Below are 19,879 nucleotides of genomic sequence, written 5' to 3'. Positions count from 1 at the left end.
GATTACAGGCACACACCACCAGGCCTGGCTAATTTTTATATTATTAGTAGAGACAGGGGTTCACCATGTTGGCCAGGCTTCTCTCGAACTCCTGACCTCTCAAGTGATCCGCCCGCCTTGGCCTCCCAAAGTGCTGGGGTTATAGGTGTGAGCAACCGCCCCTCTCCCCCGCCCAGCACGGCCTCCTTGAACCTGCCAGCTATGCTCTTACCACTAGGGACCTGCCCTTGCCGGCTCCTCTGCCTGGAGTGCTCTTCTCCTGCCAGCCACAGGACTTGCTCCCTCACCTGTTTCAGGTCTTTGCTCAAATGTCCCTTTTACAGTGACAACTCTCCTTATTAGCCGAATTTAAAACGCCATAGTTTTAGTCGCCACAGTCATAGTCCTCCCCCAGTACCATCCACTGGCCCTCTTCAGTTCCCAGCCTGGGTCATTTTTCTCCATGGCCCTAACTACCATCTGATATGCTCTATTTATTTTATTTTATATTTTTTATTTTTATTTTTCCATTTTATTTATTTATTATTTATTTATTTTTAGAGACGGAGTCTTGCTCTGTCGCCCAGGCTGGAGTGCAGTGGCGTGATCTCAGCTTACTGAAACCTCTGCTTCCCGGGTCCAAACAATTCTCCTGCCTCAGCCTCCCAAGTGGCTGGAACTATAGGTGCATGCTGCCACACCTGGATAATTTCTTTTGTATTTTAGTAGAGATGGGGTTTCACCATGTTGCCCAGGCTGGTCTCGAACTCCTGCGCTCAGGCAATCCACCACCTTCAGCCTCCCAAAGTGCTAAGATTACAGACATGAGCTACCGCGCCTAGCCGATATGCTACATTTTTATACATTTTCTTGTTTACTTGTATTTTTTTGCTCCTTATTTTACGGAGTTCCTTTCTCCCTGCTTCGCTGCTAGAGTACAAGGGAATCTAGAGCAGTGTCTGACATATAATGAAAATTTACTGAGTGAACTAAAGAATCTGGCCGTGTGGCTTGCTGGACACAGTGTGAACTTGATGCTGCATTTCTGCAACTGAATATCTGAGTGACCTTGGAGAGGTTATTTAACATCTTTGAGCTTCAAAGTTCTCATTTAAAAAAATAAGGGTAGTAGTCCTGACTTCACATGGTTGCAGTGAGAATTAGACATTGGATAGAAAGAGCATGGTGTGTAGTAAGTACTCAATAAATGGATGGTTACTGCTATTGTTATGGCCATTGTTGATAATAATAACAATAGTTAATAGTATTGTAGACAATATGGGCTGAGTGGGATGAAGTGACTTAACTAGCATAACAAAGTTGGGATGGCAGAAATGGAACCAGAATGCAGATCTTCTGTCCCCCAGGACTGTCCCCAGTTCTAAACCTTAGTTGCTGAGGCCAACACAGAGCTCTGACCAGGAGAAGGGACGGATGCCTGGCAGTTTATAGGCAGATCTAGGGAAGCCCATTGATACAGCCATCCTTACATGCAGGTCCAGGTATGCCAAGTGTCCAGTTCTGGCCCTGAACCACATCTGGATGTTGCTTGGTACACATAGGCTGGCCAGAGGTGGGCTTTAGTCCTGCTTCCTCCACTCTGCTCTTTGCTAGTCACTGGGAGGGTCCTGACCAGCTACACCAGGTGAGAGCCCCTAGGCCTGGCTGGAGACCATGAGTGTCCTTACAGCCAACTGAGGAGTGGGAAGAGACTATAGGGCTAATATGAAGGAAGGTAGGAAATCAAGAGATTATGTGAGATTCAGCCAGCTGTCAAGGTGGGTCCTTACCATAAATGGCAACTGGTGAGTGGAGATCAGAGTGGTAATTTTTGAGGTCCCCTTCTGGGCAGCAGGATGGCCACTGCTCTCCCGACACCACTGGGGACCACAGTCATCCACAAAAGCTGGTTCAGCTCCACCGCCACCGTCAAAAGGAGGCATGGCTCAAGAGGGCCAGTGAGAGCCTGTACAAGGAGACCAGCTGGGCCAAGAGGGAGGTTGGGGCCAGCCCAAGAGATGCCAGCTGGAGCAGCCTGTGGTTTGGTTGGCGGCTGGTTTTCCGACCTCGCGGGTGCACAGAGCTGGCTGATGAGCAGATGTGTTTTTCCTTAGCTCATGTCTGGCCGGGGCTTTCTAGACAGAGCCTGGAAATGATGCTGCTGTTCGGTTGTTTTCCTCCTATTTATGTTCTTGCTGTTCCTTCAAGCTTTTTCCACTGCTCTTCCCGGAATGGGCCACAGGGATCATGTGTATATGTGTGTGTGCGTGTGCACATACACACGTAGAGTGGGCAGTCGGGAACATTGGCAAGAAGTGGAAGCACTCCATTTGAGCAGGCCCAGGAGCCCCGACCCCAGCATGTACCTCCAGTGAGACACCAAAGGGAAGGGAAGTCAGCCCCTTCCCACCCTCACTTGCCAAGGAGCCCTTTCCTCCTCCTGACGGCTACCATTTCCTGCAGAGCTCTCCTTCAGGGTGTGGATGTGTGGTGGCAGTCTGGAGATCGTCCCCTGCAGCCGGGTGGGCCATGTCTTCAGGAAACGACACCCCTACAACTTCCCTGAGGGTAATGCCCTCACCTACATCAGGTAGGTCACCGAGGAAGGAACACGGGACTCGGAGCAGGACACCAAAGCCCAAGCCCCCAGGCCTGCCAGTTATCACTATGTGACTGTGGGCAGCCACCTCACTTCTTGGGCCTGTTTCCCCATTTGCACCCTCTGGTAACCTCCTGGGATTGCAGGTACCTTCAGGAGTGGAGGGATGAAGTTATGGGAGTTGCCACCAGGTCTCTCTTGCCTTGACTTCCTTTGTCCATATGAGTCTCGGAAAATCGGCCAAATCCCCAACTAAGCCATGCTCTCCACTCATTGAGCCCCGAGTGCTGGTCTTGGATGCCAGTGTCCCAACCCTGACTTGATCAACCATCTGTCCATCCCTATCCTCAGCTACAGGGTGCACTAGTGTCAAGGGAGAGTGGATAGTGTCCTAGAAGACCACTCCATGGTCTGCTGTCCTGAGGAGGTTGGCAGGGGAGGATGAAGGGCTTATCATGAGCACCCTCTTACATGTGGATGGTTCTTCACCTTGTTGAGCTCATGCTTATTTGTACAGGGTTTGGAGCAGCAGCTGCCCAAGTCTAGCTGCATACCTACAAAGTCGATGGGTATTGACAGACTGTCTTCCAAAAGGATTGTGCTAATCTATACCATCCAAGTATCACCTTGCTCCTGAGATTCTCATTGCCCTGTATTCATGGATCAATTCATCTTGACCCTGACCGCTAACGCTGTGGCTTCCCTGGTGACCTTATTTTGCTCTTTCCTCTCCTTTTAGGAACACCAAGCGCACTGCAGAAGTGTGGATGGATGAATACAAGCAATACTACTATGAGGCCCGGCCCTCGGCCATCGGGAAGGCTTTCGGCAGGTAGGCCCCTCCAACTCCACTGTCTGACTCTCTCTACCCACATTAGCACACCCCCAGCAAAATACGAAGTGGTGTGTACGCCAGGGAACCGCCCACAACCTCCCCAGCCACTGAGCTCCCACTCTAATGGGCTTCTTTGGGTCCTGGGAGGGAATGCAACGCAGAGACAAGACTTAGGCTTTGAGGAGCATGAAATCGCATGGGGAGAGAAGGCTCACTTATGAAAAAGGGCTGCCTGTCCACAGCTGCCTGCAGGAAAACAGGCATCTGTGGGAGTGCTTAGGAAGGGGCTGCCTGCAGAAAGCATTTGGTGTTCTGCCTTCCACCCCCTGTTCAAAATTGAGATCTGTTAGCCTATTTTCCTGTCATGGACTGTTATGACTACGGTCTAGTTAAGCATTTTCAAAATGCAGCTGGGTTGTGAAATCAATTTAGTGGGTTGTGACCAGCATTTAAAAAGAGAGAGAGAGAAGTAGAACATTATAGATTAGATTAGTACAGAGCAGGATAGAAAATGAGAGTTGATTGCAGTTAAGGGTTAGTATTGTCCTTATGAAACTCTTATTTCAGTTGTGGGTGCATGTGTGTGCATGCATGTGCCTACACATGTACAGTCGCCCCTCTGCATCCACAAGGGATTGGTTCCCGGACCCCCCATGGATACCAGAATCCACAGATGCTCAAGTCCCTGATATAAAATAGTGTAGTATTTGGATACCCTATGCACAACCTCCTGAATATTTTAAATCATCTCTCGATTACTTATAGTACCTAATACAATGCCTACACATCACCTCATTTGCGTGGATTCAATGTACTACTCGATGCACGGTGAATTCAAGTTTGGCTTTGGAACCTTGTGGAATTTTTTTTTTTTTTTTAGATGGAGTCTCATTCTGTCACCCAGGCTAGAGTGCAGTGGCACAATCTAGGCTCACTGCAGCCTCCACCTCCTGGGTTCAAGCAATTCTCCTGCCTCATCCTCTAGAGTAGCTGGGATTACAGGCATGTACCACCATGCCCAGCTGATTTTTTGTGTTTTTAATAGAGATAGGGTTTCACCATGTTGGCCAGGCTGGTCTTGAACTCCTGATCTCAAGCAATCTGCCTACCTTGGCCTCCCAAAGTACTGCAATTACAGGTGTGAGCCACTGTACCTGGCCTGGAATTTTTTCCTGAGTATTTTTGATCCAAGGTTGGTTGAATCCATGGATGCGGAACCCACAGATACTGAGGGCCGACCGTACATTGGGCATGTTAGATTACAATGTAAGATATTTATCTCCTACTTAAGCTTGTGGTCAGAACAGTTTGAAAACACAATTAATGATCATGAAGGAATCGTCTCCCTATTTATTCATATCTATCTACCTTTTTTTGAAAAAAATGTTATGTCACTAAATATTTCTTGTGATGAGGAACTAACATTTACTTAGCGCCTGCCCTGTGCTAAGTGCTTCATGTCCCCTTAATTCACTTGATTCTCACAAAAGCCTTCTCAGACGAGTGATTGTGTCCCCAGATGAATGTAGAGGACACTGAGGCTCAGATAGCTGGTGACGAGGGCATCAACCAGCGGCCATTGTGGTGGGTGTACCTGAGGAAGGTGAGGATGGCGGTGTCCCAAGGACACATCTAATGGTTTCATTTGCCAGCACACCTTAAAGATGTTTAAAGCTTGCTCTTCCTGCTGTTAGACCTTTCTCCTGTACTTCTCATTAACTCTGCAAAGATAAAGACCAGTTCATGGTCTGCTAACTGAGGTCTCAAGGAGTGAGAAGCTGAAAGAAAGACGTGGTCCCATATGGTCTGTGCTCACCCTGAAAGGTGAACTCCAGGCAGGAATTTAAGGAGTGAGGAATAGCCAGGAGACCTGACTTGAGCTTGCAGGTCAGAGAATGACATCAGACAAGTGGCCAGGGCTGGACATGGCAGGCTGGAAGGCTCCTCGTCCTTGCCTGCCTGGGACAGATGGGAAGAGGGGGCTGACTCCTGGGGTTGGGGGACGGACCTCTGGTGTCCTCGCTGGGGCTGCCTTCCACACTGGCAGGCCACATCCCGAGACCTGCCTCCTCCTACAGTGTAGCGACGCGGATAGAGCAGAGGAAGAAGATGAACTGCAAGTCCTTCCGCTGGTACCTGGAGAACGTCTACCCAGAGCTCACGTAAGTGCAGCCCTCATCTTGTGCATCCCCCAGGCGGGTAGGGGGTGGTTGGGGCCAGCAGCCTGGGCCCCACCCCACCCTTAGATCTCCTCAACACCGGTGATCTGGCTCTTTCTAGTTGCCAGGTTTTATCTTCATGTGAAGGCTCTGGGGGAACTGAGAGGGCATTACTAGGAGTTATAAATTAGGTGTGGTGGGAACCAAATTTTTAATGGTCTCAGACCTAGAAACGGACATTATCCCCTTAGGAAACAACATTGCCTTACATAGCAAAGGCTGCAGGACATTCGTCCCCTTTAGCCCTGTTCTCTCCCTTCTGGAAGTTTATCCTAAGGAAATAAAGCAACCAAAGCAGAAGCTGTTGACCAGTAGATCAACACCTGCAGTGAAAAACTGAGAAACCGCCAGGCACAGTGGGTTATGCCTGTAATTCCAGCACTTTCGGAGGCCAAGGCAGGAGGATTGCTTGAGTCCAGGAGTTTGAGACCAGCCTGGGCAACATAATGAGACTTTGTCTCTACTAAAAATTAAAAAATTAGCTAGGCGTGGTGGGACACACTTGTGAGTGAGAGGATCACTTGAGCCCGAAAGGTAGGGCTGCAGTGAACCCTGATTATGCCACTGCACTCCAGCCTAAGTGTTCGAGTGAGGAAGAGGACAGGTGCGGGGAGGGGAGGGGAGGGAGGGAGGGACGAAGGGAGGAAGGAAGGGAGGGACGAAGGGAGGAAGGAAGGAAGGAAGGGAGGGAGGGAGGGAGGGAGGGAGGGAGGGAGGGAGGAGAGAGGAGGGAAGGGAAAGAGAGAGGAGGGGAGGGCAGGGAAGGGAAAGGAAAAGAAAAAGAAAAGAAAGAGAGAGAATCAACAATAGGGGTTGGGTTCAGTGAATCACCGTACATAGATTTAAACAAATATTATGCACCCATTAATATTATAATCATAGAAACTGTGAAGAAAACACAGGGAAATGTTTGCTCTGGCAAATGAGAAAACAAAATGCAAATGGTATGTGCACTCAGGCTGTACTTACCCAGGAATACGTGTCCACTCTCAACAGGACTGTGGGCAATAAGCTACGATGGCCTTTTCAGTGTCTTGGTTACATCCACGTGGTTCATTTTCTCACCTTCCTCAGGTCTTGACTCAAATGTCCTCTTCCCAGGGAGACTTTCCCTGAACACTCTGAGTTTGCAGCTCCACCTCCCTCCCCAGCATCATCTTCTTCATGTCCCTTGTAGCCGTTACTATCATCGGCATTATCTGGTCAATTAATTTTGTTGTATCTCCCTGAACTTGCCTGTGAGTTCCGTGAGGGTGGAGGCTTTGATCTGCTTGTTCACTGCTTTATCTCCAGCACCTGGAACGGTGCCTGTCATAAAATGGGCACTCAGTAAATATTTTTAATGGAATAAATTGCATAGTCTGTACACCTCAATCATGTATAAAAGCCACATGCTCCCTCTATAGCTGTCACCTTGGGGAACACGTTTCCCACCACTGCCAGCTTTCTCTCAAGGACGCTGCCATGGCTTTCCGGAACACTTCACCCCTCAGAGCTTGCATATCCTTGAAAGAGGCAAATCTTTGTCCCTTTGAGGACAGGTTTGATTTTTGGCCAACAGCCACCATTAAGTTGTAGCCAAGTGCAGTGAATAAGCTAGATGATTAACCCAGATAATTATAATCCCAGGTCCCAAACACAGCATGACTGTAAAGGAACGAGATTAAACTGACCCTGAGAGCAATTTCCAAGAAGTTCCAGAATAATGTGAGCAACGGCAGTGTCACTGGGAGAAAGTCAGTGGCCTAAATAACCCCAGTTCCCTGGACACTAGCTGTGATGGGAAGAACATTAATCTATGAAAATGCAACTTCCTGAAGTGATCACTTGTAGGGGACAGTGCTCATTCAGACGCATCATTTCTGAGGCGCTGAAGAAAAAAGAGCAGTCACTTCTTTATGCTGTGTCAGCGTTCGTACAACATTTGGGTGAAGCCCACTAGTTCCAGTCCTAGGGCACGAGCTGGGCAGCCTGTGGGAAGAGTGGGGGAGGCCTGGGAATGCCGTTCCTCTCCAACCCCAGTGCCCTGCCACGGGGTCTGATGACACCCCCAAGGACCAAGGGGAAGAAATGTCTCATAACTATCAGAAACCTGGCTCGATCACAAGGCAGGAGAGTAGATGAACCAGCTACACCGATGAGGAGCAGAAGTCTTCTTCTGTTTGTTCTGCCACTGTGTGAAAGTTAAAATAAATTTTTGTCGCTAAAATGGAAACCCCAGACCTCATTCCTATCTGGATTACTCACCCCCAGTTCCCAGGATGAGGGGCCAGGAGTGGATCAACTTGTTGATTAGAAAGGGGACCCATAGGCCTGAGTGATACCAATTTTCCTCCAAACAGGGAGTCCCTAAATAGTTGCCTACACTTGCAAATGGTCAGTGGGGAGACTGAGGAGGCTGAAAGAAGAGGCTTCTGCTCTCCAACGCCTGCCATGGCTCTGCCCCTTCTCCAGGTTAGAGCTCTGTAGCTGGCCTCAGCAACTGCTAATTTATTACTTGCATTAGGACTGTCAGGAACTGTTGTTCAGGCTGTGCATTGCACAAGCACTTCATGTTCGTGAGGGTGCTAGTTGCATAGTAGACATGGCACGTCCATGACAGTAATTCCAAGCAAATGGCAGTAAGCATTCTTCTTCTAACAAAACCAGTATGTCAATTTTCTAACAGAAAGAAGTAGTGTCTTGGGGAATGGACCTAATGGCAGCCTGTGTACACGGAAGAGACCCATAGAGAAGAAAGTGGATGCAGAGTTTAGAGGGCTGCTGACAAACAGGACAGCTTAGCCTGGCACTGCTGGAGAGCTGGGGAAGGGTGGCGATGACTGCTGTCCCAGCTGTTCCACAACTGCTGCCACAGTGACAGCTTAGGAGCTGCGTCTGATCTTGAGATTGTTCCCAAGCTTAGGGTTTCTTCCGTAAGCATCACTGGGCATTACCAACCTTGGTCAGTGCCCACCTCACCTCTGTAAACTGATCAGCTTGCACAACACCCTAAGCAACAGGGGAGTAGCAGCGTCTGGAACAAACCCCGGCCCTCGTGCTGTGTTCCCCCTGAGCAGTTATAAAAGAGGCCTCAGTACCCATCTTGTCTCCACAGAGAGGGAAATGTCGCACATTGCTCCTAGATGAGGTGGAGAGTGTGGAGCCCCTGCCCTTCAACATGCTTGTACGTGGCAGGGTTTGCGAACTCAAATTCTTACAGTGGTCAGGCAGGTGATGTCAATAAGTCAAATGGGTAAGGATGAGACAATAGAGAGTTGTGGGGACTGTGACAAACTGTGATGCAAAAGCCCCGCTCAGAGGGGCAGCAGCTACTCACCGCGGCAGATTAGTGCCATGCTGGAATGCAAGCTCCTTATGGCCCGATCTCCCAGTTTTTTCAAGAGAAGCTAGATTCAGATTTGAAGGTTTCTAGGTAACCTTAAAATCATTCAATATTGCCAACTAATTAAAAGCAGCAACCACCACGCTATGCAGGCCAGACCATGCCCAGGGTCCAGGTTCAACTTGGCAGTCGGTGGTTTGCCACCTCTGCTAGAAAGTTGCACGGCCTCCCAAAGGGAGTCTGGAGAGGCACAGGCTGCTGCCAGGGGTGTGGGGGAGGAATTGGAAGGGTCTCTCTAAGCCTCTTGTGAGCAGATCAGTTCTGGAACTTTGCGGCTTCTAGCCAGCCCTGAGGAAGGAAGACCTGGTTCAGTCTATATCCTACAGATGCCCACATCAAAGAATGCCAAACATATTATAATGGTCCAGCCCCCAGGCCCAGATTATTTCACCGACAGAGGTAACAGGAGGCAGAGAAGGCTACAGTTAGACTGTAACCCCTCCTTCTTCCCCGTAACTCCCAGGCCTGGTGAGTCCTTAATCCAAGAATGAACATAACCTGAACTCAGGTATGCAAGCCTGCAGCAGCTGGGGCCAGCAGCTTCCTCAGGTTTATTACCTATAAGGTGTGTGTGTGTGTGTGTGTGTGTGTGTGTGTGTATAAGCATATTTTCCTGTGCATATGTGCGGTAGGCAGGGGAGGGAGCCCCTTATTTTATAAGTGAGGAGACTGAGTGAAGGGAGAGGGAGGAAAGACTGAGCTGGGGCTTGCTGACTCCATCACACCAGGTCTGAGACACAGGAGCCTCTTGGATACAGGAAACTCAGCTTGCCTTGGAAACAGAACCAGCAGGGGACCAAGAAGGACAGCCGGATTTATATTATTAAAACCAGTGTTTTAGTAATACAATATTTTGGCCGGGTGCAGTGGCTCATGCCTGTAATCCCAGCACTTTGGGAGGCTGAGGCGGGTGGATCACAAGGTCAGGAGATTGAGACCATCCCAGCTAACACAGTGAAACCTCGTCTCTACTAAAAATACAAAAAAAATTAGCCAGGCATGTTGGTGGGCACCTGTAGCTTCCTCCGGTTTATTACCTATAAGGTGTGTGTGTGTGTGTGTGGAGGCTGAGGCAGGAGAATGGTGTGAACCCGGAAGGCGGAGCTTGCAGTGCGCTGAGATCGCACCACTGCACTCCAGCCTGGGCGACAGAGTGAGACTCCGTCTAAAAAATATATAAATAAAATAATAATAACAATATAATATTTTCAAACTTGCCTGTTTTACTTAATAGTGTGCTGTGAACATTTTTCCATACTGGCAAGTATTATTTCACAAAGTCATTTTTTACAATTTTATTTTATTTATGTACTTTGAGACAGGGTCTCACTCTGAAGCCCAGACTGAAGTACAGTGGTGGCATTATGGCTCACTGCAGCGTCAACCACCTGTGCTCAAGTGATCCTCCAACCTTAGCCTCACAAGTACTTGGGACTATAGGCATGTGCCACTGTGCCTGGATACTTTTTTTTTTTACTTTTGTAGAGATGGGGTCTTTCTGTGTTGCCCAGGTTGGTCTTGAACTCCTGGCCTCAAGTGATCCTCCTGCTTTGGCCTTCCAAAGTGCTGGGATTACGGGTGTGAGCCACCATGCCCAGCCATAAGTCATTTTTAATGGCTACAGGGTTTTCCATCCTATGGATGAATCCAAATGTATTTAGCCCAGCTCCTGTTGTTAGATATAGAGAAATTTCTGGTGTTTTCAATATAATCAACCACTCTGAGATGAATATCTTTTACAACATTTATAATTATTTCTGTAGGATATGTTTCTACAAGGGGCAATATTGGTCAAAGGTGTTTGCATTTTTAAGGGCTTTGAGATGTAATAGCACACTGCCCTCCTGAGAAGCTGTGCTAATCAACGCTCTCACCAGGAAGGTGTGAGAAGATTCAATCTCACAGCTGTTTCCAACACTGGGCATTGTCATTAAGAGTGTGTGTGTGTGTGTGTGTGTGTGTGTGTGTGTGTGTGTGTACGTGTACAAATGTACATGCATGGTAAATAAACATTGGTGACTCTGATATGTAGCTCTTTAATCATTACTGAGATTAAACACATTTTCATATTCGTGTTTAATTTGCCTCTTCAAAGCGCCCCCTTCCCTGTCATTTTGGGATTGATTATTGAGCATACATTTTGGCCCCAGGCTCTCCTGAGGCTTTCCTCTTTCTGGACTGAGGGGCTCTGTTTTTCTAGCCTGAGCTCCACCCTGGCTCCCCCATCCTCTATGTCTCAGGCCCAGCCTCCAGGGCAGAGGCTCCCAGAGCCACTTGGAAGAATTCCTGGGACCCAGGCCCAGTCTTCCCAGAGGCCTCTCCTGCTCCTCACCTCCCCTGCTGGCCAGGCTGCTCCCAGGCCCCTTCCCACAGACACCTCGGCGCTCCCAGAGCTGATGGGATGCTGACATCTGGCAGAGGGTGTAGGTAAGCCTCTGGGGGGACAGAGAACAAGCCTGACTGCTGTCTTTTCTCTCAGGATCCCTGTGAAGGAAGTACTCCCTGGCATCATTAAGCAGGGGGTGAACTGCTTAGAATCTCAGGGCCAGAACACAGCTGGTGACTTCCTGCTTGGAATGGGGATCTGCAGAGGGTCTGCCAAGAACCCCCAGCCCGCCCAGGTAAGCTGCTTAGGACCTCAGGTAGGAATGGGAGTGGGAGAGAGCTGGGGACATTGCTCAGGAGTGGGGTGAGGGACTTCCCCCTACTCATTCTCCTCCTCTGTCTACACCTTACACAAACCCACTTTGCCAGGGGCCCCTAGACTCTGGTCCTACACATTCGTATCCCCTTTCCAGCCTGTCACTCGTGTGCACCACCTGCTTTGCGCTTGCCGAGGGAGAAGTGCTGCCCAGATAGTGCCCAGTTCTCTCCTGAGATCCAGCTGGGTTCAGCTCATGAGACAGGCAATGTTCCAGACTCCTGTGCACACATGGGTCCAACGTATGAGTATTGCACCCACGTCGAAACTAAAGCAGGTCATGGAGACTCCAGTGAGGAGCAGCTCTCGGCTGCCCTGGTTCCATGTCTTGTCATTCTCTCTCATCCCCCGCAGTCCCTTGGCACAGCCCTGATTGCCCTCTGGCCAGCTCCAGCTAAGCTCCCCCAACCCAATATTTTATCAAAAAATTCAAACATACAGAAAAATAATAAGAATTGTACAGTGAATACCCATACAACCACCCTAGCTCCTACAATTATTTGTAGAAATCTTACAAAAATATGCCATGTGTTTGATTTATTCCCTATCTACCCATCTCCCCACCCATCGCTGTACTTTTTGACTTGGCCTTTCTGCTCCCTGCCTTGCAGGCATGGCTGTTCAGTGACCACCTCATCCAGCAGCAGGGGAAGTGCCTGGCTGCCACCTCCACCTTAATGTCTTCTCCCGGATCCCCGGTCATACTGCAGATGTGCAACCCTAGAGAAGGCAAGCAGGTGAGTCTCCTTGCCTCCAGCACAGAGGCCCAGCAGCCCCAGGGGACCGTGCTTCAGGGTGGCAGACCTTGGCAGGGGAGCCCCTGGTTGACTCAAATAAGCCCTTCAGAGGAGGATCTGGGGGGAGGGGAGCAAAGTCAGCATCTAGGTCAAGCCAATTATTCTGCCCATGAGGAAATACTTCTTTGGGTAATTATTCATTTAATGCCATCCTGCCAGGCTGTGAGCTCCATGAAGGCAGGGACCACTTGTCTTGTTAACACTGTATGCTTGGCTCCTGACAACCACCACAGTTCAAATAAGTGTTAGCTTTTACTGACAGCATGTGCTAGAAATTTGAAATAGATTATCTCATCTAATCCTCCCAGCCACCCAGTGACGTGGGTTCTAGTACTACCTCCATTTTATAGGTGAGTAAGCTGAGGCTCACTGAATCTAAAGAATGTAAGTCAGATCACATAGCTGAGAAGGGGTGGAGCTGGGATTCAAACCCAGGTCAGTGTGACTTCTAGGCACACAGTCTTAACCCAGCACATAGTGGATGTTCAAATAAGTATTTCTTGACTGCTGGCAGATTAGGGAAACTGAGACCCAGATACAGTGATGTCCAAGCTGCCACGACCAGCCTCACGTGAGCACTGCCTTTTCCATCCGTCCGACACTCTCACCCACACCGTCACTACTAATCCTGGGAGACAGGTCAGGGTCAGGGAAGAAACTGATGCACAGAGAGGTGAAGTCACTTGCTTAGGGTACACAGCAACCAGTGACAGTGGAACCAAAGGCTGGATTTCCAGAGCCAGCCAGCTCCCTTCTGTGCTGCTCCCTTCCTGTCTTGGAGGGCTCCCTTGCCGCCCAGGGAATGGGACCCAAGGCTCAGAGGCTGCTCCAGCGCTTCCCCTGCTCACCCTCCTCGGAAGCCCTCCCTGTGCCTGCCTCTGTCGGTGCAAGCAGTGAGAAGGGTGCTCCCTCTCTGATTTGGCCTGCACGGTTTTCCACCTACCCCCGTGTTCTTTGCTTGAGTCGGCACGTTTTTTAAAGGATGAACAGCAGTTTGCTGTGCCATTCTGGAAAGCAGCCACATCCTCTCCCTCCAGCCTGTGTGTGTCTGAGGGATCTCTGTGCCTAGCCCACTTGCTGGACCTGTGGGACACTTTAAGCACATTTGGATGGTGGGGGGATGCAGTCCACCCTCGGCCCTGCCCTGCAGTGGGGCTGTTGCAGTGTCCCCTGCATCTAGAGCACCCACCTCTCTGAGGGCAAATCCTTGAGCCCACGCCCACCCTCTCCCACTGAGGAATTATCTCCAAGCAAACCTCCACTCACTTGCCCCTCTGGGGCTGAATCACCCATTTCCCCCTTTGTGCTGACGCAGCCTACGGGGTGTGTAGGAATCTCCCTGGCCCCGTTCATTCTGCCCCTGCAAGTCCTGCCAGGCTCCTGATGGCACTCTGGGTGCCTGTGCCCCTCTTCTCCCAGGAGGACAGGATGAGCAGCTATCCCACTGCCAATGCCTTCTGGAATCCGGCCGTCCTTCTTGGTCCCCTGCTGGTCCTGTTTCCAAGGCTAGCTGGGTTTCCTGTATCTGAGAGGCTCCTGTACCTCAGACCTGGTGTGATGGAGTCAGCAGGCCCCAGCTCAGTCTTCCCTCCCCCTCCCTTCACTCAGTCTCCTCACTTACAAAATAAGAGGCCCCCTCCCCTGCCTACCTCACAAGGAATCCACAAGAACCAAGATGTGAGATGGGACAGTGGGCGATGTGATATTGTTTCTCAGACAAGCCCAGAATTGAGTGGCCTGGAGAGTCAGGAAACCCTGAGATTGTGCCTAATAGCACTGATAGTAAGTGAGAATGAGAATCCTGCTGTTTAGGGAACACTTCCTAATGATTGGGTGATTCAGTCATTCATTCATCTTAAAACAAAATGACAGCCAGGCGCGGTGGCTCACACCTGTAATCCCAGCACTTTGGAAGGCTGAGGTGGGCAGATCATGAGGTCAGGAGTTCGAGACCAACCTGACCAAAATGGGGAAACCCCATCTCTACTAAAAACACAAAAATTAGCCGGGCGTGGTGGCACGCATCTGTAATCCCAGCTACTCAGGAGGCTGAGGCAGGAGAATCGCTTGAACCCAGGAGGCGGAGCTTGCAGTGAGCTGAGATCGTGCCACTGCACTCCAGCCTGGGCGACAGAGCGAGACTTGGTCTCAAACAAACAAACAAAAAAAACCAAAATGACGTTGGGTGCCTACCTTGTACCAGAGAATGTACAGATCATGTTGGCCACAAGGATGAAAGGACATGGTCCTTGACCCCCAGGGAATTTGCACTTTAGTGGAAGAGAAAGGAGGGAGGGAGCCACTATATTACAGAAGGCTAGATGCTGAGGTGGCACTAAGCACCAAGACTCCCTGGGGTGAGGATGGCCATACTCTCTCCAGCTGGGCGTTGCTGGAGGTTTGGCCTACGTGAGAGGTAAATGTCAAGGACTAGAAGAGCATGAAGAAATAGGAGGGGGGGTCCAAAGGCCCTTGACCTTTAGGCTTCCTGCGGGGACCATGTGGGCCCAGAGAGGCTGAGTCTTGGCCCTACCCCCCACATCCCTGCATTCCCACTGGGAGCCCAGGCTCTGCACCTGCCTTCCACCCTGTGTGCACAACCCCCTGCAGCCCTAGCCCTATCCCTGCAGCCAGGTGGGCTCATCTCTCTCCCCCCAGCTGCTCCCTGTCCACCCACTGCCCTCAGAGCCCTCTGGGCTCCCTCCACATGGTCACGAGCACTCCTGCCTCTAATCAAAGACACGGTGAATGAGAGGAGAAGGAAGAGGGGAGGTGGTTGCATGGGAGGCAAATAGGAGAGAAACCCAAAATAGACCTATCTTACTATTATTTTTCCCTAAGCCTTGAAACCTAGGTCTCTGCCTCTCATCCCATCTCATAAATGTTCCAAGCAACACTCCATCCTCCACCCAGGCACTTCCCTAATGTTCTACAGGAGCAACTTTTCTCCCCCTTGTCAAACCCGGGGACGGGGAGGCACCAGGAGGTGAAGGCACTGACCAGGAGCCCCTGCATGACTCTGATGCGAGACCTCCAGTCTCCCACCACCCTGCTGGCCCCACACTTCATCCCTACAAAGAAGGCAGCTTCCCACTAGGGGGTGTAGACAACTGGCCTCACAGGTCAGAAGAAATCATGTTTGCAGAAGTAAAAGATTTACCTAGGCCAGGACTGACAAGCTCGAGTGCCTACAGGGAGCTGGTGGGAAAACCCCAATAGGAGAAAAGTCAGGACCAGGCAGGATCTATGGTGACCTGAAGAACAAGAGCCCATCTAAAGCAGAGGGCAAATCCTCAGCCCCAGCAACTGATGCCATGTAAGAAACTGGGCCCAGGCCGGGCGCGGTGGCTCAAGCCTGTAATCCCAGCACTTTGGGAGGCCGAGACGGGTGGATCACGAGGTCAGGAGATCGAGATCATCCTGGCTAACACGGTGAAACCCCGTCTCTACTAAAAATACAAAAAAAAAACTAGCCGGGTGAGTTGGCGGGCGCCTGTAGTCCCAGCTACTCGGGAGGCTGAGGCAGGAGAATGGCGTAAACTCGGGAGGCGGAGCTTGCAGTGAGCTGAGATCCGGCCACTGCGCTCCAGCCCAGGCAAAAGCGCGAGACTCTGCCTCACAAAAAAAAAAAAAAAAAAAAAAAAAAAAAGAAACTGGGCCCAATAACTAAACAGAAGCTAGAAATGCAGATTTGCACGTGGCAACCAAGCTAAATTGTAAATAAACACAGGGGACTTCTGCTTTGCCTCCTCTGATCTGGACAGGAACTTCTGCAAACTACAGAAGCAAGACCCCTGCTGGGAAGGGCAGGGCTTAAAGCTGGTATTAGGGTAGGATGGGGGCAGCCTCTTACGTAGGAATACACAGCCTGATTTAAATGAGGGGCATGACTGGGCATGGTAGCTCATGCCTGTAATCCCAGTGCTTTGGAAGGCCAAGACAGGTGGATCGCTTGAGGTGAGAAGTTCTATCTAGACCAGCCTGGGCAACATAGCGAGACCCGGTCTCTGCAAAAAATTAAAAATTAGCTGGGTATGGTGGTGTGCGTGTATCGTCCTAGCTACTCAGAGGCTGAGGCAAGAGGATTGCTTGAGCCCAGGAGTTCGAGGCTGCAGTGAGCTATGGTGGCACCACTGCAAGAACAAGATCATGCCTAAAAAAAAAAAAAGGAGGGGGATGTGTCCTAGTTATATACAAGCGTTGAGTACATGCATGTGAAATGAAAGTACAACATTATTTTTTTAAATCATTGTTTATTCCTTCCTCTCTTAACCCATCTCCGTTCCTCCTAGAAATGGAGGAGAAAAGGATCTTTCATCCAGCATTCAGTCAGTGGCCTCTGCCTGGAGACGAAGCCTGCCCAGCTGGTGACCAGCAAGTGTCAGGCTGACGCCCAGGCCCAGCAGTGGCAGCTGTTGCCACACACATGACGGTAGACCCGGGGCCTCCTGTACCTTTTGCATGAGACTTTGGGACCGGAAGGGGGTTAGGGTGGGGGAGTGCAAAGCGGGCTGTTCCCATCTCCCACATTTCCGCCAGGACCATCAGCAAATACCCACCGCAACACACGTTCTCCAAAGCTTGTTCCAGGAGGACGCAGGCGGGCACGCCCCAATGCCCTCAGCGCTGTCCTGGCCTTGCCCTGGGAGAGGAGATGGTCAGGGTGCTGGACTCTTGCTGGGTAGAGACTGAGTAGGTGCCCCTGGCTCTTTGTCCTCTCCCTTGGCGCTTCTTGGGGCTGGGACAATAGTGTGTGGTCTCTCCCCTTGTTGCCTGGAGAGAGCAAGGACAGAAGCCCACACAGGGGTCTGTTGGGTCATGAGGCCCAGCTGTGTGGGCAGGCAGGGCCGGGGGAATTGGGCAGTGTGGATGGAGAGGCTGAAGGCTGGGAAAAGAGGGAAGAAAGGGAGAGGGGCAGCCTGCAGGAGCAGGTAAAGAACAGGAAGGAGGTGAGAAGCCTGGTGACCTGTCAGAGATGCCAAGCCCAGGGTGGCACTGGGTTGGGTGGGGACAGATGGTATCTTGGCAGCAAAGGATGGGTAATTTGCAAATGAATGTGGATAGAAGAGCAGCAAAGCACCAAAAGAACAAGGTCTCTTACCCAGGACGCAGTCCCTTCCACACTCTACCAGCCCCAGGGTCTGAGCCCAACACTGTGCCTCCAGTCCTGTGCCTGAGGGTGCCCACATTCTTAGCAAAAGGCTGCAGAGGGATCTCTAGGGGAAGATTCGGGCATAGTTTATTAAACAGACTCCACTTCTGTTTGGCCATGTGTCAGGCTGAGACCTCTCTCTCGGGCATTAATGAATAGCTACTGCCCTGTCCCTGCGGCCAGGACCCACTGAAAGGACGGGTAGCCACACACACCCCTGAGTAGCCCCAGCCTTGTTTGTCATTTTTGACTCCTGCTTTCTCAAAGGTTTTGGCCTCTGTCAATACAGCATCATGGGTCAGGGTGGTTGGAAAGAAGGGAACCTCCTTTCTGGACCACGAACAGCCCCTAAGTCATTAAGGCTCAACGTAACCCTTATTCCCCTCCCCGCTACAGGAGGGATTTTCTTGAAGTGTCAGCTATCGCACTGGGCTGGGAGGCTGGCTGTGGCTCCTGTTTGTGTAGAGAACTCCCAGTTCCTTTTCACAGCCGCTGAGAACACATTCGCACATCTACCCCATGGCCTCGTCTTGGAACTGCTCCTGCTATCCCTGCGTCCTGCTTCCCTTGCCCCACTGGCTCTTGGGCAAAGGATTGTTGGTACCAGGACCCTGGGGGTCTCCCCTACAAAGCAGACCAGCCTGGGGCAGATATACCTACCACAGGAGCCCCCTGTCTTTCATAGGCCAAGGATCTACACACCTGTAGAGTTCATGGATTCCAGAAGGTCTAGGAATCTCCTGAAATTGTCCCTAAAATACTGCATGTGTGTGCGTACATGCATTTTCCTGGGGAAAGAGTCCATGGCTTCTAAAAGAGGTCCCTGATCCCCAGAGAGCCTGAACCTCTGCTCTGGATTGAAGCCACTGCCTGCCCAAGCTGCCACCCCCAATCTTCCTCCCTGGTGTGCTCAAACTGCCATCGCCTGTTCCCTCCACACGGCCCTTGGGGTCGGCAGCCGAGTGTCTGGTCCACAGCACCTGCTCTGGAGGGCTTTCCAGCAGTTTCACCTCCTGACTCTCACCAGCGTCCTCTCGGCAGCGCTCCCATGCCCGAGTGCACACCCCTGGACTTGCCAGCACGGGGCCCTTTGCCCCCAGGGCCACGCTTTGCCCGTCCTCTGTCGTGATGTTTCTTCCACAGCCAGGTGCAGCCTCAGATCCCCTGTTCATCTGGGAAGCCTCCAGCCACAGCTTAGGACAGAACCGGGCCCAGGGCAAAGGCCTCTCCCCAGAGGATGGACTAGAAGGCCTGGGCCACACTCGGGCATGGACCTTTGGGGCTGGGGAGTGGGGGCTTCTCCTCTTGAATGTAAGAGGACTGCTGGCCAGGGGGCCTTCAAAAGGGTCTCTCCTTTGCTGTGGTCAGATCAGGCTCTGCACTTATCAGCCAGTCCTTTGTGGCGACTCAGCCCTATTCTGTCTTTGCTTTTCCTCTTCTTGACCAAAGCATGTGCCACTAGCTGTCCTTGAGGACCTCGTCTTTATGAAACACACACCTGGAATAAAACCACTTCTTACATGTCCAAATGCACCAGTGCCTTCCTTTCTGCCTCCAGACCTAGCCGTTCGGCACCACCCTCCCCCGCCTCGTGGGGGAAGTCAGGGCCTCCTTTCTGTAAAAGTGAAACTGTACAAGCTCAAGTCTAGCCCTCTGCTGCACCTGGTGGCTTGTTCGTCGGCCTCCATGCCCTGTGGTGCTCCAGGAACTCCTGACTGCTCCTGTTGGTGGGGGCCAACAGGTGGCCCTACTGCAAGGGCAGGCCTTGGACCAAAACCAGGAACCAGCTCAGGTCAGGCGAAGTCCAGGCTCCTGTGGCCTCATCACAGGATCCTACTTGGGGCTTAGAAATGGAAAGCAAATTGCTTCTCCAAATAGGTATGGCCCTGCCGCCATGCTTGCCTTTAGCCAGCCCTCTCTCCTTCCCTGAGAGCCAACCCTGTCCCCTTGGAGCTGCCCTCCCCTGCTCTACCACACAAGAAGGCAGTGGTACAAATTCAGGCAGGACACACTTCCTGGGTAAAAACAGCAAAATAATTCTGAATAGAGTCTTACCAGACCAGCTTTGCTTGATTGGGTAGCAGATGCTCTGCCTAATGTTCCCATGGAAGCCAATGGAAAACCCCCACCATGTCTGTGATCAGAAGCTGAACCTACCCAGGTAAAAATAAATGCTGCTTCAACACACATGTGAACTGCGGTCAGCAGGCCA

General features: G+C 51.0%; 1 protein-coding gene across 1 annotated transcript in view; it reads left to right on the top strand.

Moving 5' to 3' along the window:
- Window positions 1-19,192, top strand: part of GALNT16 (polypeptide N-acetylgalactosaminyltransferase 16) — a 94,863-nt gene extending 75,671 nt beyond the window's left edge. The window contains exons 10-16 of the mRNA XM_023230190.2: window positions 2,443-2,569; window positions 3,318-3,410; window positions 5,492-5,575; window positions 11,497-11,638; window positions 12,330-12,455; window positions 16,808-16,947; window positions 18,064-19,192. Of these exons, the coding sequence (XP_023085958.1) occupies window positions 2,443-2,569; window positions 3,318-3,410; window positions 5,492-5,575; window positions 11,497-11,638; window positions 12,330-12,455; window positions 16,808-16,945 (710 nt within the window). The 3' untranslated portion in view covers window positions 16,946-16,947; window positions 18,064-19,192. The remainder of the gene's footprint in view (window positions 1-2,442; window positions 2,570-3,317; window positions 3,411-5,491; window positions 5,576-11,496; window positions 11,639-12,329; window positions 12,456-16,807; window positions 16,948-18,063) is intronic.
- Window positions 19,193-19,879: the final 687 nt, after the last annotated feature.

The sequence above is a fragment of the Piliocolobus tephrosceles genome, chromosome 6, assembly GCF_002776525.5.
Source record: "Piliocolobus tephrosceles isolate RC106 chromosome 6, ASM277652v3, whole genome shotgun sequence".
NCBI lineage: Eukaryota > Metazoa > Chordata > Mammalia > Primates > Cercopithecidae > Piliocolobus > Piliocolobus tephrosceles.
The sequence above is the reverse complement of the archived record's forward strand: the minus strand, read 5'-3'. Positions and strand labels throughout refer to the sequence as shown.